This window comes from Populus trichocarpa, chromosome 6, assembly GCF_000002775.5.
Source record: "Populus trichocarpa isolate Nisqually-1 chromosome 6, P.trichocarpa_v4.1, whole genome shotgun sequence".
Lineage (NCBI taxonomy): Eukaryota > Viridiplantae > Streptophyta > Magnoliopsida > Malpighiales > Salicaceae > Populus > Populus trichocarpa.
In genome coordinates this window covers 27,215,310-27,241,246 of record NC_037290.2, presented here as the reverse complement: position 1 = coordinate 27,241,246, position 25,937 = coordinate 27,215,310, and the positions used below count along the sequence as shown (strand labels likewise).

The window sequence follows — 25,937 nt, the reverse complement described above, 5'->3', positions numbered from 1 at the left end:
ATCATTTGGTTTTAACTACCAGATCATTGACACACAACCTGCTTTAATTTCATAGCTAAATGTTGTTTATTTCTATTGCTTATAGAGAGACTACTAATTATCGTACTTTGTATTTTACTTTTTGATGTAGGTACGAGGCACCGTTTGTCCAATCTATTGTGGAGAAGGTTTTAAAGAATTTGGATCAAAAAATGTTTCATGTACCCCCTCATTTCATTGGAAGAGATCCTCTAGTTCAAGATATCAACTCATGGTTGCAAGATGGATCCCATGGTGCTGCCATTGCTTTACTCTATGGAATTGGTGGAGTTGGAAAGACAGCCATAGCTAAGAGTGTTTATAACCAGAACTTTTATAAATTTGAAGGAAAGAGCTTCCTATCAAATTTTAGATCAAAGGATATAGTTTGCTTACAGAGACAACTTCTTTCCGACATCCTAAAAAAGACTGTTGATGAGATAAATGATGAAGATGAAGGAATTCTGAAGATTAAAGATGCCTTATGTTGCAGAAGAACTCTTATTGTTCTAGATGATGTGCACAAAAGGGACCAATTCAATAAAATCGTTGGCATGCAAAATTGGCTTTGTAAAGGAAGTAAAATAATTGTAACAACTAGAAACAAGGGTCTGTTTTTAGCTAATGATATTAAGTGGTTCGATTGCAAAGTTAAACTGCTAGATATTGAAAAATCACTTGAGCTTTTCAGTTGGAATGCCTTTGGACAAGCTGACCCTGTTGATGGTTTTGTAGAAGACTCTTTGAGAATAGTACATCATTGTAATAGACTTCCATTAGCTCTTCGAGTTATTGGCTCTTCATTGTCCGGAAAAGGAAGAGAAATATGGGAAAGAGCATTACAACAAATGGAAGTGATTCCTAATTTTGAAGTTCAAAAGGTTCTTCGAATAAGTTACGACTTTCTTGATGGTGATTATCCGAAGAACTTATTCCTTGATATCGCATGTTTCTTCAATGGAATAGATGTGGATGATGCGGTTAGGATATTGGATGGGATCGATAAAGGTGCAAGATTTGGGATTGACAATCTCATCAATAGATGTCTTGTTGAAATCAACATTGATAAAAGGTTGTGGATGCATCAACTAGTAAGACATATGGGAAGGGAAATTGCTCGTCAAGAATCACACAAATGTCAAAGAATATGGTGTCACGAGGAAGCTTTTACCGTTTTGAAAGGAACTACTGTAAATAGCTCAATTTTTTTATTTGTCTACTTAAATGGTTTGTGGTGTCTTAAAATATTCATTCTTTTACTTTCCTTTCTCATGTACTTTCAATATTTTTGATGCAGGATGCTGAAAAATTGCGTGGCCTTACCCTTGATATGCATGCATTGATGAAAGATAATAATGCAGAGGTTGTTTGTACCAGTTCAATTTTTTGCCGCAAGCGTCATAGGCTTAACTTCTTTCAACGATGGCTTTCTTACGTTTCCGATGACGGAAAATTACAAACAGGCCAAACAAGTTTGTTTCCCATCTTCAGCACGGATGCTTTTAGAAAGATGCCAAATGTAAAATTTCTCCAACTAAATTACACGAAGTTCTATGGAAGTTTTGAGCACTTCCCTAAGAATTTGATATTGTTATTCTGGCATGGATTCTCTTCGAGATGCATACCAAATCACGTATGCTTGGAGAAGCTGGTGGTTCTTGATCTATCTAAAAGCTGTCTAGTTGATGCTTGGAAAGGCAAACCGGTATGTATCGAGTCTCTCGCTATAGCTATCTCTGTCGTTTTCAATTGATAACAACTAAATTCATGTATTTTCGCAGTTTTTTCCAAAATTGAAAATTCTTGATCTCCGTCACTCTCATGATCTCATTAGAACCCCAGACTTCTCGTGATTCACAAATCTATTGGTGATTTACAAAGACTGTTGATCTTAAATCTAAGAAATTGTACAAGTCTTATGGAGCTTCCAGAAGAAATGAGTAGATTGAATTCACTTCAAGAGCTGGTTTTAGGTGGTTGCTCAAATCTTGACAGCCTGAATATGGAGTTAGAGCATCATCAGGGGCGCAACTTGCTTCAAAGTGATGTAATTATTGCAAGTGCATCGTACATTACATCTCTTCCATTGAAGCTATTCTTTCCCTCTAGGTTTTCAACGAGGAAAATGTTGAGATTTACCTTGTTTTCACTGCCACGCTTCTTGGAGAGTCTAGATCTAAGTGGAACTCCAATTCGTTATCTTCCAGAAAGCATCAGGAATCTTGGTCCACTCAGACACCTATATTTAAGAAATTGCAAGATGCTTCAGGCACTTCCAGAGCTGCCATCCCATTTGTGGTTGTTAGATGTGTCCTTCTGCAATTCACTGCAAAGACTTGCAAATCCAAACAATTGGACTCAAGTAGAAGGTTGTGATCACTTAGTCGAGTTCCAAGTTTGGATGAAGCAAGAATTAATCCAAAAGTTTGACTCACACATGTTCAGAATACTGGAAACGGCTCGTGCTCAAATACAGCCATCGAGATTTCAGGTCCTCCCTCACCCATTTTATTGTTTTTGAAATCTACATTTGAATATTTGTCTTTTGCTCATTTTATAGACATTGTTTTGGTGGTACAGATAACATTTTTTGATGGCATATTCAACGTTGTCGTATATGTATTCGATGAAGATGAGATGTTAAGGAGGTTTGATGGGGAGGAGGAAGAGGATAAATGGCTAATTCAGAATGAGTTTGCAGACAACTTTTCATTCAAAATATCCTCACCTCCTCCTGCGCACCGGATATGTGGCTTTAATCTGTTCACAAGGTTTAGTGTGACGTCAGCATACCGTGGCTTTAGTTATGTTTATCTTGAAATCAGAAACAATACCAGTGGTGGAGGATACATGCATTGTCAAGCCTTTGTCTACCATATGAGTTACGCGCGTGATGTTCGTGAATTCCAATTGCTAATGCACACGAAATTAAGGGGCAATGATCCTACATTTGATAATGGTGATGACGTGAGTATTTCAGTGCGTCCACATGGTCCAGCTATCCAAATAAAGGCGATTGGTGTCCAATGGTTGCACGAAGAGGAAGGAAATGATGATGATATCCAATCAAAGGATGATGATGCACACGTAACCAAAGTAGAAATAGCTTCTCGTATTTTTAGAAATTATTATTGTGCTTTCCATGGTAAATACAGTCATCGCAATATCGGTTGGTGGTATTTTGCAAAGAAAGGTCTAGAAATTGTATTATTTTAGGCTTCATTAAGTAGAAATAGTTTTTTCTTTTTTCTTTTTTCTTGAAAAGTTTATCATGAAAATAGTTTTGTCTCTCTAGTAATCTTCCTCCTTTCTTTCTCTAGAATTTCGAACTTCTGCAATAACAGTCCCATAAGCTCTTTATTATCTGGGTAACCGCATGGCATTCTCTGGCTCTAGGGAGGGTTTTTTTTTTTTAAAAAAAAAAAGAACAAAAAACAAAAAAGAACAAGGAGGGGGATCGAAGAGCAAGAACAGAGCAAACACAGAACAGGAAGGGAAGAGCGGCAGAAGGGACGAAGATAAAAACAGAGAACAGGGACGAAGATAAAAACAGAGACAGAGAAAGGGGGGGGGGGACGAAGGAGAAAACTAAAAATTACAGGGGTTGAGAAGGAACGAATGATGATAAACAGAACCAGGGAAGGCAAACGAGCCTAACACAGAGACGAAAACGATAAAACACAGAGCCCAGCAAAATAATGAAAATTATCAATGAGGACATTACCATCCCCATTTGCTGTTCTCTCCAGCTGATCATCGTGCCCTTGTTGCTGCTCACCATTTTCCAAGACTGTCAACTCCACAAACCCATTTGCTGTTTTCTCTTAAACAACTAAAAAACGCTCGAGTTCTCTTCCAATTTTCCGATGAGCCAAGTCAACGGGAAACCTCACATGCTCTTTTGACAACAGAATCCTATTACTGTCACACCATGGAACCTCCATTCTTATAGAACCCCCACTCAATAAACCACTTGCCATCAGCACTTGTAAGACACCAAACATTGTGCAGCTTCAATGTCCCTCCACTCCACAGCAATACTCAATGGCTCAAAACGGAACACCAGTCGGTAGCCGACCCAGTAGCTGATTCAAAGTCATGATCCTCCACGTGCCTTTTCCTTATTGGTGGGTGGTGTTGATGCTGGTTTTGGATGCGAAAGGATAGAGATACGGCCAGAGCAGGCGCACAGCGAGAGTGGATGAGTTGGATTATGCGGGTGTCTAATGTCCCTTTTGGTAACCACTTATAATATTGTCGTCCACGTTTCCTGCGATTTGAAGCTACAAGCTGTTTGGTAATACATGAATACGAGTTACTGTTTACTGAATCCCACGTGCAACAACGTTTGAAACGCGAGAAAATAAGAAGCAGCTCCTGCCTGCTTTCTGTGCGGTGAAATGATGCTACTGTAATAAACAGAGGAGCATGGCTACCCTGTTCACTAAACTTTTTTTTTTAAAACAGGCATGCCTCCACTGTTCAGTGAACAGGTTTTTTTTTTTTTAACTAGTACATTTAATTAATTTCACTTGCACTGTTCATGTAAACGTGAACAATATTTTTTTTTTAAATTAGTTTAAGGTGAATTAAATTTACTCGTACTGTAACCTTAATTTTATTTTTGATAATATTTTACCTAATTTTGTAATTCTTGTCGGATGAATTTTGTACGTAATGAAATTGTAAATAGTTTTTTGTTAAAGTTATTTTTTTTATATAAAGTGTGATTTATTTCATGATGTAATAGCAATAGTTAAATCCATAATATTTAAATTAAAAACCATCAATATTAATATATATTTTTTAAAATTATTTTATAACCTTAATTTCAAAAGCATTCTTAACCAAACACATTAAAATTACTTTTTCTTCAACCTCAATTTCAATCACAGTTTTAACCAAACACCTATTTTTTCAAACCAACCTCAACTAAAAGTACTTTTTATAAAATAACTTTTTTAAAACCACAACTACAACCGCTACCGCAATACCAAACACACTCTTAGATTACTGATACAGAACAGCAGCCACAACTTAAGAGAGAAGGGAAAGGGAAACTTGCAGGTACTCTCTCTTTCTTATCTCCTGTTTGCTTTGGTTCCAGCTGCTGTCTTGTTTTCTTTGTTGATGATCACTTAGATTAAACCACTGTTAGTGACTCCTTGTTCATCATCTCATCTTATCATGCCACTCAAAAAATTATAAACTAACAAATTCGATTAATTCACTGTTAGAAACTAATTATTGATGATCTCATCAACCGATTTTGTTGGTTCAGCGTAGAGATTTATCATATGTACAGATATTTTTTCTGAAAGGGCATGGAGGAGTTGATTGCTGGGAAATAACTTGAAAACTGTTTTAAAGATAAAGTAAGATAATAATATATGAATACTTAGTGATTATTTTTTATTTGGTTCGGTTTTTATTTATAAAAAACAACCAAACCGAAACCAGTCGGTTCCAAACTGACCGGTTTCGGTTCAGTTTTTGATGCCCAAAACCGAAAAAACCTATATCCTTGTTTTGGGCTTTTTTTGGCTTTGTAATGGGCTTTATGATGGGCTTTTAATGAATTTTCTGATGGACTTGCAATTAATATTGATATTGTCTAATTTTCTTTGAAGATTCCAAAGTATATTTAATTTTTTGACCACTAAATATTCATTCGTATTAAATTGTTATTGTCAATCTTGTGTTTATTAAGTTTTTTGGCCACTGAATATTCATTTATATTAAATTATTAATGTCAATATTGTGTTCAATATATTTTTTACCTTCCTAATATTTTTCTGCTTAAGAAAAGTTTAAATAACACACAGTCATACACTAATAGGTTAAAATTCAAATTACAAACCATTGCCTTAAAGGTCTTAAAAAAACAACAAATAACATTATCATAAAACACTCCAAGCAAAAAAAAAAAAATCTTCATTTGCTCATCGTCTCAATTAAAAAGCACATAAAAAACATTGCACTTTGATTCCTGAAATTCATAATCTATAATTATAACATGATAAATTAAATTACAAGATATAAAAATAAAAAATAGTATTTTTATCGTACGTTTTCAATAAATGCATCACAATTTGTGAACTAATTATCATCTGTTACTAGATGCAACTTTCCACCAAATTCTACAAAATAAAAAATTAAACATGTTACAATAAAAATGTGTTAATTAATAAATCATAAAATAAAAGGTGTAAGTTTTTAAGAAACATTACATGATTCAAGGTTTTCGTACGTTTCGAAATCATTCATCAAGGTTCTATTATCAGTTGGAATTGATCCATGATACAACCAATTTTGACAACAAATAAGTGCTTGAACTGTTGCTGGAGATAGAGAACTTCGAAATTGGTCGAGTATATGACCGCTTGTGCTAAAGGCTGATTCGGAAGCCACTGTGGATATAGGAATAGCCAGAACATCTTGTGCAACTTTCGAAAGTATGATAATCATAACCTATTGCCTTAAGAATTCCCACACTTCGATCTCCTGATTCAACCCCTGCTTTATTAGGTTCTAATACCAAAATTTTTTGCTTCTTATCAACCACAAAAGAGAACTTTTTGCATACTTTTAAATGACTCCACATATTACTTGTCCCATTAATAATAGTATGACATGCATAATCCTTTCCACAATAATTACATTCAGCTCTAGGGGTTGTAGGATCATCATCAAGTTTTGTAAAATGATCCTAAATTTTTGACTTTTTTTTATCATCAACATTTCTTTTCCTTGATGTAAGGACTTGAAGTTGTTTACCTTTATTATCCGTGACGGATCCTACAGTAGTTGATGTTGAGTTAGTGTTTGAAGCTGGGGTATTGGTTGATGTTGGGGTACTACTAGTGAATGAAGTATTTTGATTTTGAAGGTTTTCCATATGTAATTACCAAATGCAAACATGTTAATATTTATGCATGTTGGAATATGCAGTATATATCAATGATACAACAGCCAACAACTATCGATAAAAGAACCCAAAAAATAGCAAGAAAAAGTAATAGATATAGCTAAGCTGAAATTAATCTGCACAAACCAGAAGAAATAATAGACAGTCAACTGGACTTGAAAAAAAGGATTTAAAAACACGTTCTAAACTTAAAAACAAACACACTATAGAAACCGTTGGTTAATAACAGAAATAAAAAGGTTAGCCCGCTTCGGAGGCAAAATCGTAAATTCATTAGACAATAAATAGAATTCGTACACGAACGAGAACTTAATTTATGTTAAATGGTTTCACACTCATTCAAAGAGGAGAGGAGATCCCAACTCAGTTCCCATCACTCCACATAAATCAAAAGAAAAAAAAAAAATAATAAAGAATTAAAAGGGTAAAAGGGAGAGGTTATTATTTTTATTTATTTATTTATAAAATCTAATTGGAATATATTTCTTATACTATAGGTTTCTTCTTTTTCTTCTTCATTTACTTATCTCATTCTCTCTCACACATTACCTCCATAACTCATGCGAGATATTTTTTTGATATTTTTCTTTCAAAATAAAGAAACCTTTTTTTTCTTTTCTTTTCGGGGTTTGATGATTTGTGTTGAGGAATATTAAAAATTTGGGTTGTTTATCTATTTATTAATTAGGGGTTAGTTTTGATTGTTGCTTTTAAATGGAAATTGAAATTACTGATAAAATTACATAAAAAGAAAACGCTTTATTATTGCTTCATAGAAACTGTGCTGTGAATCTGTGATGCCAGACCACAACAACAGGCAGGTTAAGAGCAATGCATGGTTCTATTCATAGTCCTTTAAGCCATCCCCTAAATTAACAGAAAGATATGTACCCAGTGCCTGATTTAGTCCAAAAAATAGTCAACTGTGGCAAAAATAAAAGAGGCCATGAACCACAGCATACCCAGTAAAACAAATTTGTAACCCAACTTTTGCGAAACTAAATAATACTAAGAATTTGAATTGAGAGCAGGATCAAACATGAATAGTTTACTGTGTTTCTTATCAGTTCAAGCTGTGACTCAGACAAAGATGCAAGCACTAAATCAAAATATATACATTCCTTTCAGTGCTCAAGAATAAAAACCCAATTAAAACAAGCACAAACAACTGCTGTATAGTGTATACTGTATAGAACTGATTTTTGAGCATTCAAAACAGCAATTGAGACATCTAGGATTACTAGGCAAATCATTTTTTCTATACTATTCTGAGACAACTAAAGTGAAAAATACAAATGGTTATCTTATAAATGGATTTTTGAGCATTCAAAACAGCAACTGTATCTTTGACCTCTGCATTGAAAAAAAAAGCAAATACAATAAATTAAATAGATGATAAAGCTAGGCAAAATACAAGCAGCCATTAGTTAGTTAATTAATTAATTAAAAAGAAAAATTAAAATTAAAACTCACTATTATAGAACTGATTCAACAAAGGAGTGGTGGAGACTGTGGAGTATCATGTGATCTTGCGTAGATGAACAGGAAAGGCCAACTAGATAGTGGATAGGTTATAAAAAACATCGATCAGTGTTTTGAGAGGCTTGATTGGTTTTAAATTTCAATTGATTGGCGTGTCTGGTTGTTTTGGATCTCTATGTTTCTAAGTCTAAGGAGAGGGAGAGGTTGAGAGGCAAGAGGGGGCGGGTGCCGGTAGCTAGGCTTACTGGGCAAATCAAGCGAACGATCTCTGTGTTTCTAAGTAACGATGGAAACACAAACTGTTTTGGATCTCTGTGTTTATATTTTCTAACTCTAAGGAGACTAGAGAGGAAGAGGCGAGAGGGGGCGGGTGCTCTGGTACTAGTGTTAGCGGAGAGGCGAGAGGCAAAATTTTCTATTTACACTATAATACTATTTTTTGAACCGGTTCGGTTCGGGTTAATCGGTTTCTGTATTGCAAAACCGAAAACCAAACCAAACCGGGATTTTTTCTAAATATTCTAATTGGTTTAATCGGGTTTTTTTAGTTTGATTTTTTCAATTAATGTTTTTTCGGTTTTCTTGATCACCCCTATAAATACTTGAGCTTATTGGTGTGCTGTCGATCTTGAACTCTCGACATCAATCCTGAAACTCTTCTTTTTTTGTTCAGATCTTTGAAAAGTCTTATCTTTGCTAGACTCAAGAGCCCTGACTTTAAGAAATTGCAAAAAAGTTGTTAAAGGAATACATGCAGTAATACCAACCACGAAGCAAAAGATTTGAGAGAAAAGAGAGAGACAGAAATGATGTCAATAGCCATCAACTTCTCCTCTTAATTAGATTTTTCAAACTTGATTCTTACTTCAGGATGTCAATAGCCATCAACTTCTGGAGTTTATTTTCTAACTTTTTTCTTACTTCACCATGTCAATAGCCATCAATTCCTGGCTCCAAAATTTTCCATGCATAACTGGTCAAGCCTAGACATTCCGACTTTCTGCTTCAGACATTAGCCATGGAAAATTCCTCACGCGGAAACGTTCCATACCATAGAGAGAGAGTGGACTTGTAGGGATGACTTGTCTTAAAATAACAATCCACCCTAGTAAACGCGTGATAAATGATTTGAGCAAATTATATAAAAAAAAAAAGGGTCCTCACGCGGAAATGGCCCATACCACAGCGACATGTAAGGCTGACTTGTAGCATCTCCAACATGATATTATTTTAGTTTTTTTATGTTTATTTTACATATTTTAAAAGAAATGCTAAATAAAATGCTAAAATATTTTTTCTCATTCACAAAAATTATTCTATCTCTTAAAAACACCAAAATTAATAAAATGGAGCTACCAAAAAAATAAACCAATTCAATGTAGTCATGTAGAAAAAAAATAACATCAAACTTAATAAAAAAAAATAAAACAATTGTTTCTTTCACTCCAACATAATTGGCTTTTCAAATGGTTTTTTTTATTAAAATATATATAGTAAAAAAATTATATTTATATTATTTGAAATACTATTTTATCAATTTAGCTCTTCAAAATAACATTTTATTTTAGATATGCTCTTACAAGTAAAGATTACAGGTACTCTCTCTCTCTTATCTCTTCAAAATTGGTGTGCTATCGATCTGGAACTATCGACTTGAATCCTGCTACTCCTTTTTTTTTTTGTTCAGATCTTTGAAAAGTCTTATCTTTGCTAGACTCGAAATGGCTGCTGGGAAATATCAAGAATCCTACTCTTCACGGTTTCCTTATTGTAAATATCAAGCGTTCTTGAGTTTTAGAGGTGAAGACACCCGCAAGAACTTTACCGATCACCTCTACACGGCCCTGGTTCAAGCAGGGATTCACATATTTAGAGATGATAATGAAAATGTTGAGATTTATCTCGTTTTCACTGCCACGCTCCTTGGACAGTCTAGATTTAAGTGGAGCTCCAATTTGTTTTCTTCCAGAAAGCATCAAGGATTTTGGTCTGCTCAGACACCTATATTTAAGAAATTGCAAAATGTTTTAGGCATTCCCAGAGCTTCCATCTCATTTGAATTCGTTAGATGTGTCCTTTTGAGATTCGTTAGATATGTCCCGTTGCTTAATTGAGTTTCAAGATCGGATAAAGCAAGAATTAATCCAAAAATTTGACTCTTACATGTTCAGAATCATGGAAACGGCAGCCATCGAGATTTCAGTTCCCCCCCCCCACCCATTTTATTGTCTTTGAAATCTAAATTTGAATATTTGTCTTTTGCTCATTTTATAGACTTTGTTTTGGGGGTACAGATAATATTTATAGGTGGCAATTTCAACGTTGCCGTACATTTATTTGGTCAGATTTGTAGGGATGCCCTTAAAATTACAATCCACCCTTTCTCTCTCAATTTTAAAACCATGCTCATGTCTTGGGCCATTAAGATATGTTTGGTATTATATTTTATGAATATATTTTAAAACATTTAAAATATTTTTATTTTTTTATTTTAAATTAATATGTTTTTGATATTTTCAGATCATTTTAATATGCTGATATTAAAAATAATTTTTTAAAAATAAAAAATATTATTTTCAGATCATTTGATCAAAGGTTGTGGATGCATCAATTAGTAAGAGCTATGGGAAGGGTGAAATCTAGCAAGAATTGTTATAGAGATGAACAAGAAGCAAAATAAAAGTAGGGAAAGATGCTGCTGTAATGCAGAGGAAGAAGAAAATGTCTATGTGTTTTATTCACTTGATACGTTCCCAGCACTGTTACATTCATTTTATATCAACAGAAGATGAGAAGCTTGGTTACGTTTTCTACTCAACTGTAACAGAATTCATTAACTGCCTCACCATATTAACAAACTTGCTAACCATTATATTCTCTATTCTCTTTGACAGGTGGCTGAAGCAGAGGTGGCTGAAGCAGAGCATTTGATATCTTGACATTCCCCCGCAATCATATGCTTGGAGGAACCAAGCATAAGATTGGAACAGTGATGCCGAAATAAAGGAGTGGAAAGGCCTTTAGTGAGAATATCGGCAAATTGATCAGCAGAAGAGACATGTTGAACCAACAAATCACCTTTGATAACACGTTCGCGAACAAAATGATAATCAATTTGGAGATGCTTCATTCTGGAATGGAAAACAGGATTGGAAGCAAGGGAAATAGCAGAGATATTATCACAATGAATGATCGGAGGGATATGTAAAGGAATGTGAATGTCACAGAGAAGCTGACGAATCCAGGCAAGTTCAGCAGCAGCAATCGCGAGAGCGCGATACTCAGCCTCAGTAGAGGATTGAGAAACAGTATGTTGTTTCTTAGAAGCCCAAGAAATAGGACTGGAGCCGAGGAAGACAATAGAGCCAGAGACAGAATGTCGATCATTGGGATCACCGGCCTAGTCAGCATCACTATAAGCTTGGAGATTAAGAGGACCAGCCTGAAAATGAAGACCAACATCAAGGGTACCTTTAAGATACTGCAAGATCCGTTTGACAGCAACAACATGAGAATGCATGGGATTATGCATAAATTGGCAAGCCTGGTTCACAGAGAAGGCAATATCAGGCCTTGTGAATGTTAGATACTGCAAGGCGCCAACAATGCTGCGATACTGTTGAGGATGAGAGTAAGGCTGTCCATCATCTTTAAGCAAATGATGATGAGGAAGACAAGGAGTATCACAAGATTTGGAATGCTGTAAATCAACTCTACCAAGTAAGTCAGTGATGTAACTTGTCTGGGACACAAACAAACCGGAAGGGAGATAAGAGATCTGCAGTCCCAAAAAATAATGCAACCTGCCGAGATCCTTCATATCAAATTCTTGAGTCAAGGCATCAATGACTGAAGAAAGAAGAGAAGCATGACTACTAGTAAGTATGATATCATCAACATAGAGTAGCAAAATCACAACACCAAGAGAAGAATGCTGAACAAACAAAGAGGGATCGGCAGGAGCTTGAAACCCCAAACTTGGTAAAAAACTGGTAAAGCGTTCATTCCAGGCACGGGGAGCCTGTTTAAGGCCATATAACGACTTCTTGAGTCTACAAACAAAGTCAGAAGGATGAAGCTTACTCACAAAACCTTGGGGCTGAGTCATATAAACCTCCTCATGCAGAAGACCATGCAAAGAGGCATTGGTAACGTCAAGCTGCCGTAAAGACCAGTTAAACTGAGCTGCAAGAGCAAGGACCAAACGAACCGTAGTAGGTTTCACGACAGGACTAAAGGTTTCATTATAGTCAATACCTTCCTCTTGACTGAAACCCTTGGCCACCAACCGAGCTTTATGCCTAGCGATAGAACCATCCGCATTCTTTTTGATTCTGTAGACCCATTTACAGCCAACAAGATTCTTGGCAGGTGGGAGAGGCACCAAGTCCCAAGTACCTTGGGCATGAAGAGCATCAAGCTCCTCCCGCATAGCAGACTGCCATTCAGGAATGGTGGAAGCAGCCTTGAAAGAATGGGGTTCAACCTGAGAAGAAGCAACAAATTGTACAGAGGCAGAGTAAGCCCTTCTTTTGGAGATACCATTCTTAGACCTGGTGGTCATGGGATGAAGATTTAGTGGTGAAAGAGGTAAGACCACACATAGATTCTCAGGCTGGAAGTCAGGATCAACAGGGAGAGGGGACTGTGTAGATGACAGAATGGGCAGAGGCGGAGACAGTGTAGGCTGTGAGGAGGAACTGTGAGATAGTGCAGACTGAGAAGAGGAACTGGAAGACAGTAGAGGCTGAGATGCAGCCGCTGGAGTAGGAGGAGAAATAAGAAGGAACACAGTGGGATGTAGACAAGGGGATGAGGAAGTGGAAGGGGATACAAGAAGCACATGTGAGTAAGGAAACATGGATTCATCAAATAGAACATGTCTAGTGACAAAGAAACGATTTGTGCAAATAGAAAAACAAATATACCCCTTATACTGACCTGCATACCCCAGAAAAATACAAGTGGAAGTCTTAGGCTGAAGCTTGTTAGAATTATAAGGCTTGAGTAAAGGAAAACAAGCACAACCAAAAATTCGCAAATGATGAACAACCGGTGGAGAACCATAGAGCAGGAAATATGGTGAGTTGTGTTGAAGAATTTGACAGGGCATTCTATTAATAAAAAAAATGGAAGTAGCACAAGCATGAAACCAAAATTTCGGAGGTAAATGGGCAGTTTGTAATAGAGTGATGGCTGTTTCTAAAATATGCCGATGTTTACGCTCAGCAAGGCCATTTTGTTCCGGAGTGTAGGGACAAGACATTTGATGGATAATACCCTTGGTAAGGAGGTAATGTTTGAATTTATTACTAAGATACTCACCACCCCCATCACTCTGAAAGACTCGAAGAGTAGCAGAGAATTGAGTAACTAAGAAGGTATGAAAGTAAACAAAAATGGAATAAACCTCTCCTTTATTGATCATTGGAAAAATCCGAGTAAAACGAGTACATTCATCAATGAAGCTAACATAATATCTGAAACCTTCAACAGATACAGTGGGAGAAGGCCCCCAAACATCACTATGAATGACCTCTAAAGGTTTAACAGATTTAACTGCCGGATAAGGAAAAGGAAGTTTGGCAAGTTTACCTTCTAAACAAGTGGTACAAACAAATTTGGATGTGTCTGATGTGAAAGAAATCTGGGATTGTTTTAACATGGCAGAGGTGACTGTGCTAGAAGGATGACCAAAACGCTTGTGCCAAAGACTTGTGTTGACCTGTTTACCAAGATAACAAACCAGATTATTTGGAAAGAGAGACTGTGAAGGAAACGAAAAAGAGAAAGGAATAGGATATAACCCAGCTCTACACAGTCCCTTGAGGAGAACATTCCCCGTGATTTTGTCCTGAATCCAAAAACCAAAAGCATCACAAATAAAACGGCAGTTGTTATCTTTGCACAGCTTATGAACCGATAACAAGTGTTGAGAGAGTTTTGGCACATGCAAAACTTGCTTTAATTGTAAGGAGCAATGAGGAACATCCAGATTAGAGGAACCAATATTAGAAATGGTCAAACCTGAACCTCCTGCAGTGGTAACAGTATCAGCTCCTGAGAAAGGTGCAGCCAGATTAAGTTGAGCCAAATCAGAGGTCATATGTGTGGTGGCGCCAGTATCAGCCACCCAAAATTGTTCTGGAGGAGAAGGAGGTGGGAACGCTGCATGCATAGCACTAAGATTACTGGAGGGAGGCTGGCCTTGATAGCTGAAATTACCTCGATGATAACACTGAACAGTAGTGTGCCCAAATTTCCAACAAATTTGACATTGAATGGAAGAGGCAGAATTAGGAGGCAGAGTGTGACGTTGATAGCAATCAGCAGCTACATGACCTTTCTTAGTGCAAATTTGACATGTAGGAATGTCAATGCCAGGACCAAGAATACCAGGGTGAGACGTAGGTGGAACCTGATAAGGACGTGGACTGAACTGATACTGATGACGTCCTCTGCCACGTCCCTTAAAGTGAGACCCCTGATTGCCAAAGTATCCACCATTGGAACCATGAAATCCATTGTTATGACCATTAAATCCTCCATGGAAACCAGGAGGTAGAGTAGACTTGGAGCTTGAAGGATGAGAATGAGAGTTACCTTCATCAAGAACAAGAGCTTTGCCAGGAGATACTTGATGTTGAGCCATCATTGCAGGAACAAACAAAGCAGCAGAATAAGTTTGCTCAAGAGTAGCTTCTTCAGCCAGCAATTGAGACCGAAAATCTTTAAGAGATAACACGTTGTCTCGGCCGCGAACCATACACCGAAAGGTGTTATAATCAGAAGGAAGACCATTGAGAGCTAAGATGACAATGTCATCATCTTCAAAATAAACCCCTACTGCAGAAAGATGATCCCGAGCATCTTTGATTTTCTGCAAATATTGAGTCACAGTATCGAAGCCCTTCTTGATGGTTTGAAGCTCACTTTTCATCTGAAAAATTCGTGCCTTAGAGATTGTGGAAAATCTATCCTTCAGTTGAATCCACATGTCATGAGAGCTAACACATCCAATAACGTAAGAGATTGCAGTTGAAGAGAGGGTAGCAATAATCAACTGCATCAATGCCCGGTCATGCATTTTCCAAATTTTGTAATCATCAGTTTCAGCACCTTCAACATCAGAGGCTACATCAAACCGATGTGGACACTTTGTTGATCCATCAACAAATCCTAAAATACCATGACTCTCCAGTAGAATTTGCATTTGAAAGTTCCAGATGAGGTAATTTGTGTCATCCAATTTAACGGTTACTGCTATTGAAACTGTAGGAAGTAAAGAGGTAATGGGAGATTGGATGATCTGTAGTTGAGAAGTTGTTACCATTTTTGAAGTTCAAGCGATAGAAGAGGAAGAGAATCACAGGTTTGAGAAGAGTGTTTGAAGAGAAGTCTTTCAATTTGACAATATATCAAACAGATGATAGGCAGATCATTATTATGAAATTTTTTGGTTGAATATGGTGATAATAACGCCAGAAACAGAGATTAGAAGCAGAGAAATCACAAGCTCACAAGATACTAACAATCCTAAGCTCTGATACCATGAAATCTAGCAAGAATTGTTACAGAGATGAACAAGAAGCAAAATAGAAGTAGGGAAAGATGCTGCTGTAATGCAGAGGAAGAAGAAAATGTCTATGTGTTTTATTCACTTGATACGTTCCCAGCATTGTTACATTCATTTTATATCAACAGAAGATGAGAAGCTTGGTTACGTTTTCTACTCAACTGTAACAGAATTCATTAACTGCCTAACAATATTAACAAACTTGCTAACCATTATATTCTCTATTCTCTTTGACAGGTGGCTGAAGCAGAGGTGGCTGAAGCAGAGCATTTGATATCTTGACAAAGGGAAATTGCTCATCAAGAATCTCCCAAATGTCAAAGAATATGGCGTCACGAGGATGCTTGTACTGTTTTGAAAGGAACTACTGTAAGTAGCTCAATTTTTTTATACGTCTACTTAAATGGTTTGTGGTGCCTTAATATATTCTTTCATTTACTTTCCTTTCTCATGTACTTTTAATAATATTATGCAGGATGCTGAAAAATTGTGTGGCCTTACTATTGATATGCATGCATTAATGGAAGATAATTATGTAGCAAATTGTCAACATTTGCAAATTTGTCAACCTTTTTCCAACCACCATGACTTTCTTCTTGTAGTAGTTGGTTGGCATTTATTAGGCTGCACATGGGTTACTGCCAAGGCTCTTCTTTCTTGTATAAATGGAGATAGAGAGTGCAGTGAGTGTAAGTGTAGAGGAAGTATGCAGTGAGTGTAAGTGCAACTGTGAGAGTGAGAAAGTGCAGATTTGAGAGAAACACCGAGTGTAAGAGTGAAACACTGGGTTTTGTGGGATTGTACTGGGTTGAGTTGAGTGTTTGTATCATTCCTCTAATAATATACAATCTGCTGCCTCCGTGGACGTACCCGGTTTTGGGGAACCACGTAAATCTACTTGTTTTGTGTTTTCTTTGTGTTTGCTTTCGGTCCAGTATGCACAACAAATTGGTATTAGAGCATTAGGGAAGCTTAAACACAGAAAAACACGTTTTTAAGCTCTCTGTTCAAAGTTGCAGAATTTTCAAAGTTCTCAGATCTTGCTTTTGACCAGCTGCGGAGATTCCTCTCGTCCATACGAGTCCGGCGATATAAAGATCGTCGAAATCGGAGTTGAAACGAGCCCTGTAGAGCTCGCCGAAGTTTCGCCAGAAATCCGCCGGAAAAACCAGTCAGTGCCGGAATTCTCGCCTGAGAAGACAGCCACGTCATCCGACACGTAGGGGCTGCATCATCATCCACGTCATCAACAGAGGGTCCACATCGCCCTATCATCAGCCACGTCATCCAACAGTGACAGAATATTCTCTTGACAGAATAAGAATATTCCGTTACCAGTAAGAGAATATTCCCGTGACAGAATATTCTTTATCAGAGACAGAATATTCCTTCCCTGAGTCAACTCGGTCAAATTGGTTTTTTGGCCAACTCAGTGATTTTTTGACCCGTTTTTTGGCCGAGTCAAGTTGGTTCCGAGCATTTTCAACCATTCCGGACGCAACCGTGGTGTCCGTTTTGTGAAACAGCACATCGAAGTTACTGTTTTGGCTCTTTTGAGCATAAAAGTGTGTGTTTTAACAATTTCGGGAGTCCATTTGTAATCCAAAGATGTCCTAATGGCTGATATTCCAGAAGAAAGATCAGCGGGGAATGCTAGTATACCTCCACAATACATCCCGGTATCGAGTACCAAATTTGAGGTGGAGAAGTTTGATGGGAAAGGTAATTTTGGCATGTGGAAATGTGAAGTCATGGATATGCTTGTCCAAATGAATTTGGATTTCACTCTAGAAGATAAACCGGAGGATTTGGATGATAAAAGCTGGGAAAGGATAAATCGGTTGGCCTGCAGTTCCATCCGACTTTGTCTTGTAAAGGATCAGAAGTACGCCTTTTCAGAACAAAACTCTGCAAAGGAATTATGGCAAGCACTGGAGGATAAGTTTATGAAGAAGAGTATAGAGAATCGTCTCTACTTGAAGAAAAGGATCTTCCATTTTCAGCACAAGAAAGGTACTTCTATGAATGAGCATCTAAATGATTTCAATAAAATGATAGCTGATTTGAAGAATTTAGATGTGGAAATTGATGATGAAGATAAAGCTCTGCTATTATTGAATTCACTGCCTGACACATATGAACATCTCGTCACCACTTTACTGTATGGTAAAGAAAAGATTAAATTCATTGATGTGTCCAATGCTTTGGTGAACAATGAGTATCGGAAGAAGGACCAGATTGTTCATAAGGAGTCAACGTCAGAAGCATTGATAGTTAGAGGCAGAACAAACCCCAGAAGATTTCGAGGGCGAGGGAGATCTCGCTCAAAATCCAGAGGAGAATCATCAAACAGACGATATCTTGCAAAAGATGAGTGTGCCTTTTGTCACAAAAAGGGGCACTGGAAGAAAGATTGTCCAATCAAGGGCAACAAGGAAAAAGATGAACCAACAGTGAACATTGCACGAGATGAGGATGAACAAGACTCTGCATTCATGGTCTCATCACCAGAAAACCATTCTGGTGAATGGATTCTTGATTCTGCATGTTCCTATCACATGTGCCCTAACAAGCACTTATTCTCGAGACTCGAGGAGTTCGATGGAGGAGTTGTGTTGATGGGTAATGATGATGTTTGTGAGATCAAAGGGATTGGGACTATCCATCTGAAGATGCATAATGGGGTAGTCAAGACACTAACAGATGTACGGTATGTACCTGACTTGAAGAAAAATCTCTTCTCACTTGGAGTCCTAGAAAAATCTCTTCGCATCGAAGAGCAAGGTGGAGATTGATAGACTGAAAGCTCAACTGAGAACTGAGTTTGAAATGAAGGATCTTGGAGAAGCTAAGAAGATTCTTGGCATGGAGATTCAGAGAGACAGAAGAAAAGGCACAGTCTGTTTGACACAGACCCAATACTTGAAGAAAATTCTACAGAGATTTGGGGTAGATGGTAAGACCAAGGCTGTAAGCACACCATTAGCTCCTCATTTTAAGCTAAGTGCTTCAATGTCTCCACGCATAGAGGAAGAGCGCAAACATATGGCTCAAATTCCGTATGCAAATGCAGTTGGTGCATTAATGTATGCAATGGTTTGTACGAGACCAGATATTTCACATGCTGTCAGTATGGTGAGCAGGTATATGCATGATCCGGGAAAGGGTCACTGGCAGGCATTTAAGTGGATTCTACGGAACATTCATGGCACAACTGATATTGGTTTGAAGTTTGAGAGGGATGATAGACTTGGGCAAAATTTAGTTGGTTATGTGGACTCGGACTATGCTGGTGACTTAGACAAGCGTCGTTCCACAACAGGCTACGTGTTTACACTTGCTAAAGGGTCTGTAAGTTGGAGGTCAACTTTACAATCAACAGTAGCTTTGTCAACAACTGAGGTAGAGTACATGGCAGTAACAGAAGCTTTCAAGGAAGCTATTTGGTTACATGGGTTGATTGAAGATTTGGGAATTGTTCAAGAGCACGTGGATGTCCATTGTGATAGTCAAAGTGCTATTTGTCTTGCAAAGAATCAGGTTCATCATTCCCGCACCAAGCACATCGATGTTCGATTTCATTTTGTTCGAGAAATTGTGGATGAAGGGGATATTCTGCTACAGAAGATTGGTACCGCAGATAATCCAGCTGACATGCTCATAAAATGTGTCTAAGGGATCAAGTTCCAACATTGTTTGGACTTGGTCAACATCTCTCGGTGTTGAGCACCTTCAGGGTGCAGCGTCATATGACGCATTGGAGGTAGCATTGATTGATCACGAGCATTGGATGGAAAAATCTTGCCAAGGTGGAGATTTGTAGCAAATTGTCAACATTTGCAAATTTATCAACCTTTTTCCAACCACCATGACTTTCTTCTTGTAGTAGTTGGTTGGCATTTATTAGGCTGCACATGGGTTACTGCCAAGGCTCTTCTTTCTTGTATAAATGGAGATAGAGAGTGCAGTGAGTGTAAGTGTAGAGGAAGTATGCAGTGAGTGTAAGTGCAACTGTGAGAGTGAGAAAGTGCAGATTTGAGAGAAACACCGAGTGTAAGAGTAAAACACTGGGTTTTGTGGGATTGTACTGGGTTGATTTGAGTGTTTGTATCATTCCTCCAATAATATACAATCTGCTGCCTCCGTGGACGTACCCGGTTTTGGGGAACCACGTAAATCTGCTTGTTTTGTGTTTTCTTTGTGTTTGCTTTCGGTCCAGTATGCACAACAAATTATGCAAAAGTTGTTGTACTGATTCAATGGTAAGCCGAAAGCGCCACATGCTTAACTTCTTTCAACAATGGCTTTCTGATTTTTCCGATGGGGGAAAATTACAAACAAGTTTGTTTCCTATCCTCAGCACGGATGCTTTTAGAAAGATGACAGATGTAAAATTTCTCCAACTAAACTACACTAATTTTCATGGAAGTTTTGAGCACTTTCCCAAGAATTTGATATGGTTATGTTGGCATGGATTGTCTTCGAGATCCATACCAAATCACGTATGCTTGGAGAAGCTTGTGGTTCTTGATCTATCCAGAAGTTGTCTAGTTGATGCTTGGAAAGGCAAACTGGTATGTATAAACTAAATTCATGTATTGTCACAGTCTCTATAGCTATCTCTCTCGTTTTCAATTGATAACAGCTAAATTCATGTATTGTCACAGTTTCTTCCAAAATTAAAAGTTCTTGATCTCCGTCACTCTCGTGATCTCATTAGAACCCCTGACTTCTCGGGTCTCCCAGCCCTTGAAAAGCTAATACTTGAAGACTGCGTCCGTTTGGTTCAAATTCACAATTCTATTGGTGATTTACAAAAACTGTTGATCTTAAATCTAAGAAATTGTACAAGTCTTATGGAGCTTCCAGAAGAATTGAGTAGATTCAATTCACTTCAAGAGCTGGTTTTAGATGGTTGCTCAAATCTTGACAGCATGAATATGGAGTTAGAGCATCATCAAGGGCGCAAGTTGCTTCAAAGTGATGGAATTGTTGCAAGTGCATCATACATTACATCTCTTCCGTTGAAGCTATTCTTTCCCTCTAGGTTTTCAGCGAGGAAAATGTTGAGATTTACCTTGTTTTCACTGCCACGCTTCTTGGAGAGTCTAGATTTAAGTGGAACTCCAATTCGTTTTTTTCCAGAAAGCATCAAGGATCTTGGTCTGCTCAGAGTTTTGATTTTAAGAAATTGCAAAATGCTTCAGGCACTCCCAGAGCTTCCATCCCATTTGGATTCGTTAGATGTGTCCTTTTGCTATTCACTGCAAAGCCTTGCAAATCGACACCGTTGGATTTTAGCAGATGGTTGTGATCACTTAGCCGAGTTCCAAGATCGGATAAAGCAAGAATTAATCCAAAAGTTTGACTCTCACATGTTCAGAATAATGGAAACGGTTTGTGCTCAAATACAGACATCGAGATTTGAGGTCCTCCCTCACCCATTTTATTGTTTTGGAAATCTACATTTGAATACTTTTCTTTTGCTCATTTTATAGACTTTGTTTTGGTGGTACAGGTATTATTTGATCATGGCAAATTCAACGTATATGTATTTGATGAAGATGAGGAGTTAAGGGTGTTTTATGAGGAGGAAGAAGAGGATAAATGGCTAATTCAGAATGAGTTTGTAGATATAACTTTTCATTCAAAATATCCTCACCTGGGACGCTCCGGATATGTGGATTTAATTTGTTCACAAGGTGTTGTATGATGTCAGGGTTCGGTCGTTGTCGTCCTTTTTATATTGAAATCAGAAACAATACCAGTGGTCGATCCATGCTTTTTGAAACCTCTACTTGCCCTATGCGTTACGAGCGTGGGGTTGGTGAAATCCAAACGCTAAGCCACAGGAAATTAGGGGGCGATGATCCTACATTTGATAATGGTGATGACGTGAGTATTTCAGTGCTTCCACTTGGTCCAGCTTTCCAAGTAAAGGCGATTGGTGTCCAATGGTTGCATGAAGAGGAAGGAAATGATGATGATATCCAATCAAAGGATGAAGTTATCAATGCCCACAACAGTAGCGATGATGATGATGATGATGCAGCACACGTAGCCAAATTTGAAATAGCTTCTCGTATTTTTAGAAATTATTATTGTGCTTTCCATGGTAATAGAAATTATTACCATGATGGCAATATCGATTGGTGGTATTTTGCAAAGAGAGGTCTAGAACTTGTAACATATATCACATAAGTATTTTTCTATTCATAAAAAAATAACTCAGCACGCAACATATCGCCGGATATCTATCTAGTTCTCATTCGTATCGCCAGTGCATATCTCTCCTTGTTAATTTGTCTCCAGTACTATCATAACAATAACTGAAGAAACATCATTATTGAATAAAATGTGAACGCATATGCGGATCACTTGCATATCCCACTAAATCTTGCTCACAGGAGCCCCTTAGTACTCCTGCTAATTGGTTGGCGGATATTGCATCCATCATAATCATGATTAATCATATCATTAAGCATTACATTCACAATCTGCTTCCATATCGATTGCCTCAGAACTGTTGAATATTAAACTCAATCTAGATGGTCAAGGAAGGCAACCACCAGCTGCCACCGACTAGCCGCCAGCCACCAGCTGCATGCCGCCAGCCGCCTTCACACTTGAAGGTTGAATTATCTTGTTTTGAATTTGTGTATAAATAGCTAGCTAAGCTTATGTTATTTTGTGTGGGAGAGATTAGAGAGAAACACTAGAGAGAAGAGAGAGGGCGTGTATTGTAAGCTTTTTGTGTTTGTAAGCTTTTGTTCTTGAAATAAAACTTTGTGTTTTATCCCCTCTGAGTGTTTCAAAGCCACCTCCAGTGGTTTCTCCCACCAACAATTGGTATCAGAGCCACCACCAGTGGTCTCTCCCACCAACAAATTGGTATCAGAGCCCCGTTCGTCAGAAAAACAGAAGTGTTTTGGGAGATATCCGAATTTTCAAAGTTGTCCAAAACAAGTTTTGATCATTCCACCGTGTAGAGCTCATCCATACGAACTCACTGGAGCAAAAATCAGCTTGATCGGAGACGGAGGTAGGCCACACGCGCCACCTGAAGATTCTGCACTGTTTGACCACGCGCAGACGACGCGCCCAGAGGTTGAAGACGAGTGCTTCACACGCGCGCCATATTCGCGCCGAGCCGAGCCTACAAGCCGATCCCCACGAGCCGAGCCTCCAGCCGAGCCGACGAATATTCCAGAGAATATTCCCTTCCCAAGCCGCGCCGCACGCCGCGCCGCAGCCGAGCCGATAGAATATTCCGCAGAATATTCCCGGTTCAACCCCAGCGAACCGCCCGACGCCCAGAATCGGTATTTTGACCGGTTCACCCATTTTCGGACCCGATTTCTACAAAGTCAGACCGGTTCCCTACTATTTGGACCATTCCGGATCGATCTACAGTGTCCGTTTGGCCAAATTCAACTCACAGAAGGTGATATTGTCATTCAAAGAGCAAAATGACTACAGAAAGTACACAAACACTCATCCCGAAGCTGACCAAAGACAACTATGATAGTTGGTGCATCAGATTAAAGGCATTCCTTGGTTCACAAGAGTGTTTGGAGATTGTACACTATGGTTATGATGAACCAGAGTCCAAAGAAGAAGAAGATGTTTTACAAGAGGCACAGAAGCAAGCCTTGAAAGTCAACAGAAAGAAAGACAACAAAGCAAAGACGATCATCTATCAAGGTCTTGATGAAGACACATTCGAGATCATAGCTTCCGCTGAAACATCAAAAGACATATGGGAGGCTCTCCAACAAAAATACAAAGGTGCTGACAGAATCAAGAAGATTCGTCTTCAATCTTTGCGAGGTGAATTTGAGTTATTGCAAATGAAGTCCTCAGAATCTATTTTTGATTATCACACAAGGATTATGGTGATAGTCAATCAGATGAGGAGAAATGGAGAAGCCATCATCGATTCTCGAATTACTGAGAAAATTTTGAGATCCCTAGATCCAAAATTTGATTTTGTTGTTGTCGCTATTGAAGAGTCCAAGGAAGTGGACAAGTTGACAGTGGATGAACTTATGAGTTCTTTGCAAGCTCATGAGCAGAAGATTGTAAAGCGAAATGGAGATAAGGCCATCGAGCATGCCTTACAAGCAAAGCTGTCTCTCAAGGACAGATATGAGCAAGGGGAGACTTCAACAAGTGGATATACCACTCAAGCAGGAAGTCAACAATCCAGAGGAGGATTCCAGAGATTCCAAGGAAGAGGTTCTTGGAATACAAGCTTTAGAGGAAGAGGTGGTAGAAACACCACCAGAGGAGGTCGAGGACAACAAGCATTTACTCCTAGAGGAAGAGGAGGCGGTTACAATAACCGTGACAAGAGGAATATCCAATGTTATAGTTGCAATCAATTTGGGCACTATAGCACTGAATGCAGAACGAAAGCTCCGTTGGAGATACGTGAGCAAGCCAACTATGCAGAGAAGGATGACAGAGAAGAAGCTGCATTTCTTGTCCAACAAGAACTTGGCGAGAAACAGGAAAATATATGGTATCTAGATACTGGAGCCAGCAATCACATGTGCGGCTACCGAGAGTTATTTAGTGATCTAGATGAGACCAAGCAAGGTCTAGTTACTTTTGGAGATACCACAAAGGTTCCATTCAAAGGTAAAGGCAGCATCCCAATCAAGTTGAAGAACGGCGATTCCAGCTACATCGCCAATGTCTATTATGTCCCAGCCATAAAGCAGAACCTGATCAGCTTAGGTCAACTTATGGAGAGAGGTTATACTTTTTACTCGAAGAATTGTCATCTGACAATTAGAGACAACAATTGGAGATTAATTGCCTATGTGAAAATGTCCAAGAATAGGATGTTTCCTTTGAACATCCAGTATGACGCAGCAAAGTGTTTGAATGCCATCACCAACAGTGAAGAATGGCTTTGGCACCTGAGGCTTGGACATCTGAATTTCACGAGCTTGAAGATGTTAGCAAGCAAGAAGATGGTCAAAGGTTTGCCTCACATTGATCATCCAGATGAAGTCTGTGAAAGTTGTGTCCTCAGCAAACATCACAGATCCAGTTTTGCCAAAGAAGTCAACTGGAAAGCAAAGAGGCCACTGGAGTTAGTACACACAGATGTGTGTGGCCCAATAACGCCTATGTCGACTGGACAAAATAGGCACTTCCTCACTTTTATTGATGATTTTAGTAGAAAGACGTGGATATACTTTCTGAAGAGGAAGTCAGAAGTATTCAATTGTTTTAAAGATTTTAAAGCAATTGTGGAGAAGCAAAGTGGCTACATGATCAGAACCGTGAGATCTGATCAAGGTGGAGAATATACAGCAAATGACTTTGAAGCCTATTGTACACAACAAGGCATCAGACATCAGACAACACCAGCTTATACACCACAGCTGAATGGTGTAGCTGAAAGGAAGAATCGCACGATTCTTGACATGGCAAGAAGTCTGCTCAAAGCAAAGAAGTTGCCCAAGCAATACTGGGCTGAAGCTGTATCATGTGCAGTATATCTACTGAATCGCTGCCCAACAAGAAGTTTGCAAGGAGTCATTCCAGAAGAAGCATGGAGTTGTCACAAACCAAGTGTTACTCATCTACGAGTCTTTGGTTGTGTGGCATATGCAAAGATCCCAGATGCAAGAAGGAGAAAGCTCGATGATAAAAGCGAGAAATGCATCTTTGTCGGATATGGTGAAAGAAGGATGGGATACAAGCTGTATAATCCCATCACGAAGAAGGTGATTATGAGTAGAGATGTTATCTTTGAAGAAGATAAATCTTGGGAATGGAATGATGATCAAGAAGCAGTCAAATGGATCAACATTGATTTGATCCTTGAAGGTGAAGAAGTACCAACAATACTTGTCGAAGAACCGATTGTGCCAGCAGCTGAAGCACAAAGTCCGGTACACAGATTCCTTGTATTCA

The 25,937-nt window shown here is 38.3% G+C and overlaps 2 protein-coding genes across 10 annotated transcripts in view; both read left to right on the top strand.

The window, feature by feature from the left end:
- LOC18102882 (disease resistance protein RPV1) overlaps positions 1-25,937 on the top strand; it is a 202,412-nt gene that overhangs the window by 95,606 nt on the left and 80,869 nt on the right. For 2 of the 9 annotated variants that reach the window (XM_052454033.1, XM_052454034.1), the window contains exon 1: positions 5,242-5,351. The exons of the other annotated variants lie outside the window; for them this stretch is intronic. The gene's annotated coding sequence lies outside the window, so the exon portion shown is untranslated. Of the gene's footprint in view, positions 1-5,241; positions 5,352-25,937 lie in introns of those variants that run through there. 9 annotated transcript variants of the gene reach the window in all.
- LOC112325685 (disease resistance protein RPV1) lies at positions 20,258-21,539 on the top strand. The gene is made up of 2 exons (XM_024592538.2): positions 20,258-20,578; positions 20,672-21,539. The coding sequence occupies exons 1-2, from the start codon at positions 20,264-20,266 to the stop codon at positions 21,500-21,502; spliced, it is 1,146 nt and encodes a 381-aa protein (XP_024448306.2). The 5' UTR covers positions 20,258-20,263; the 3' UTR covers positions 21,503-21,539.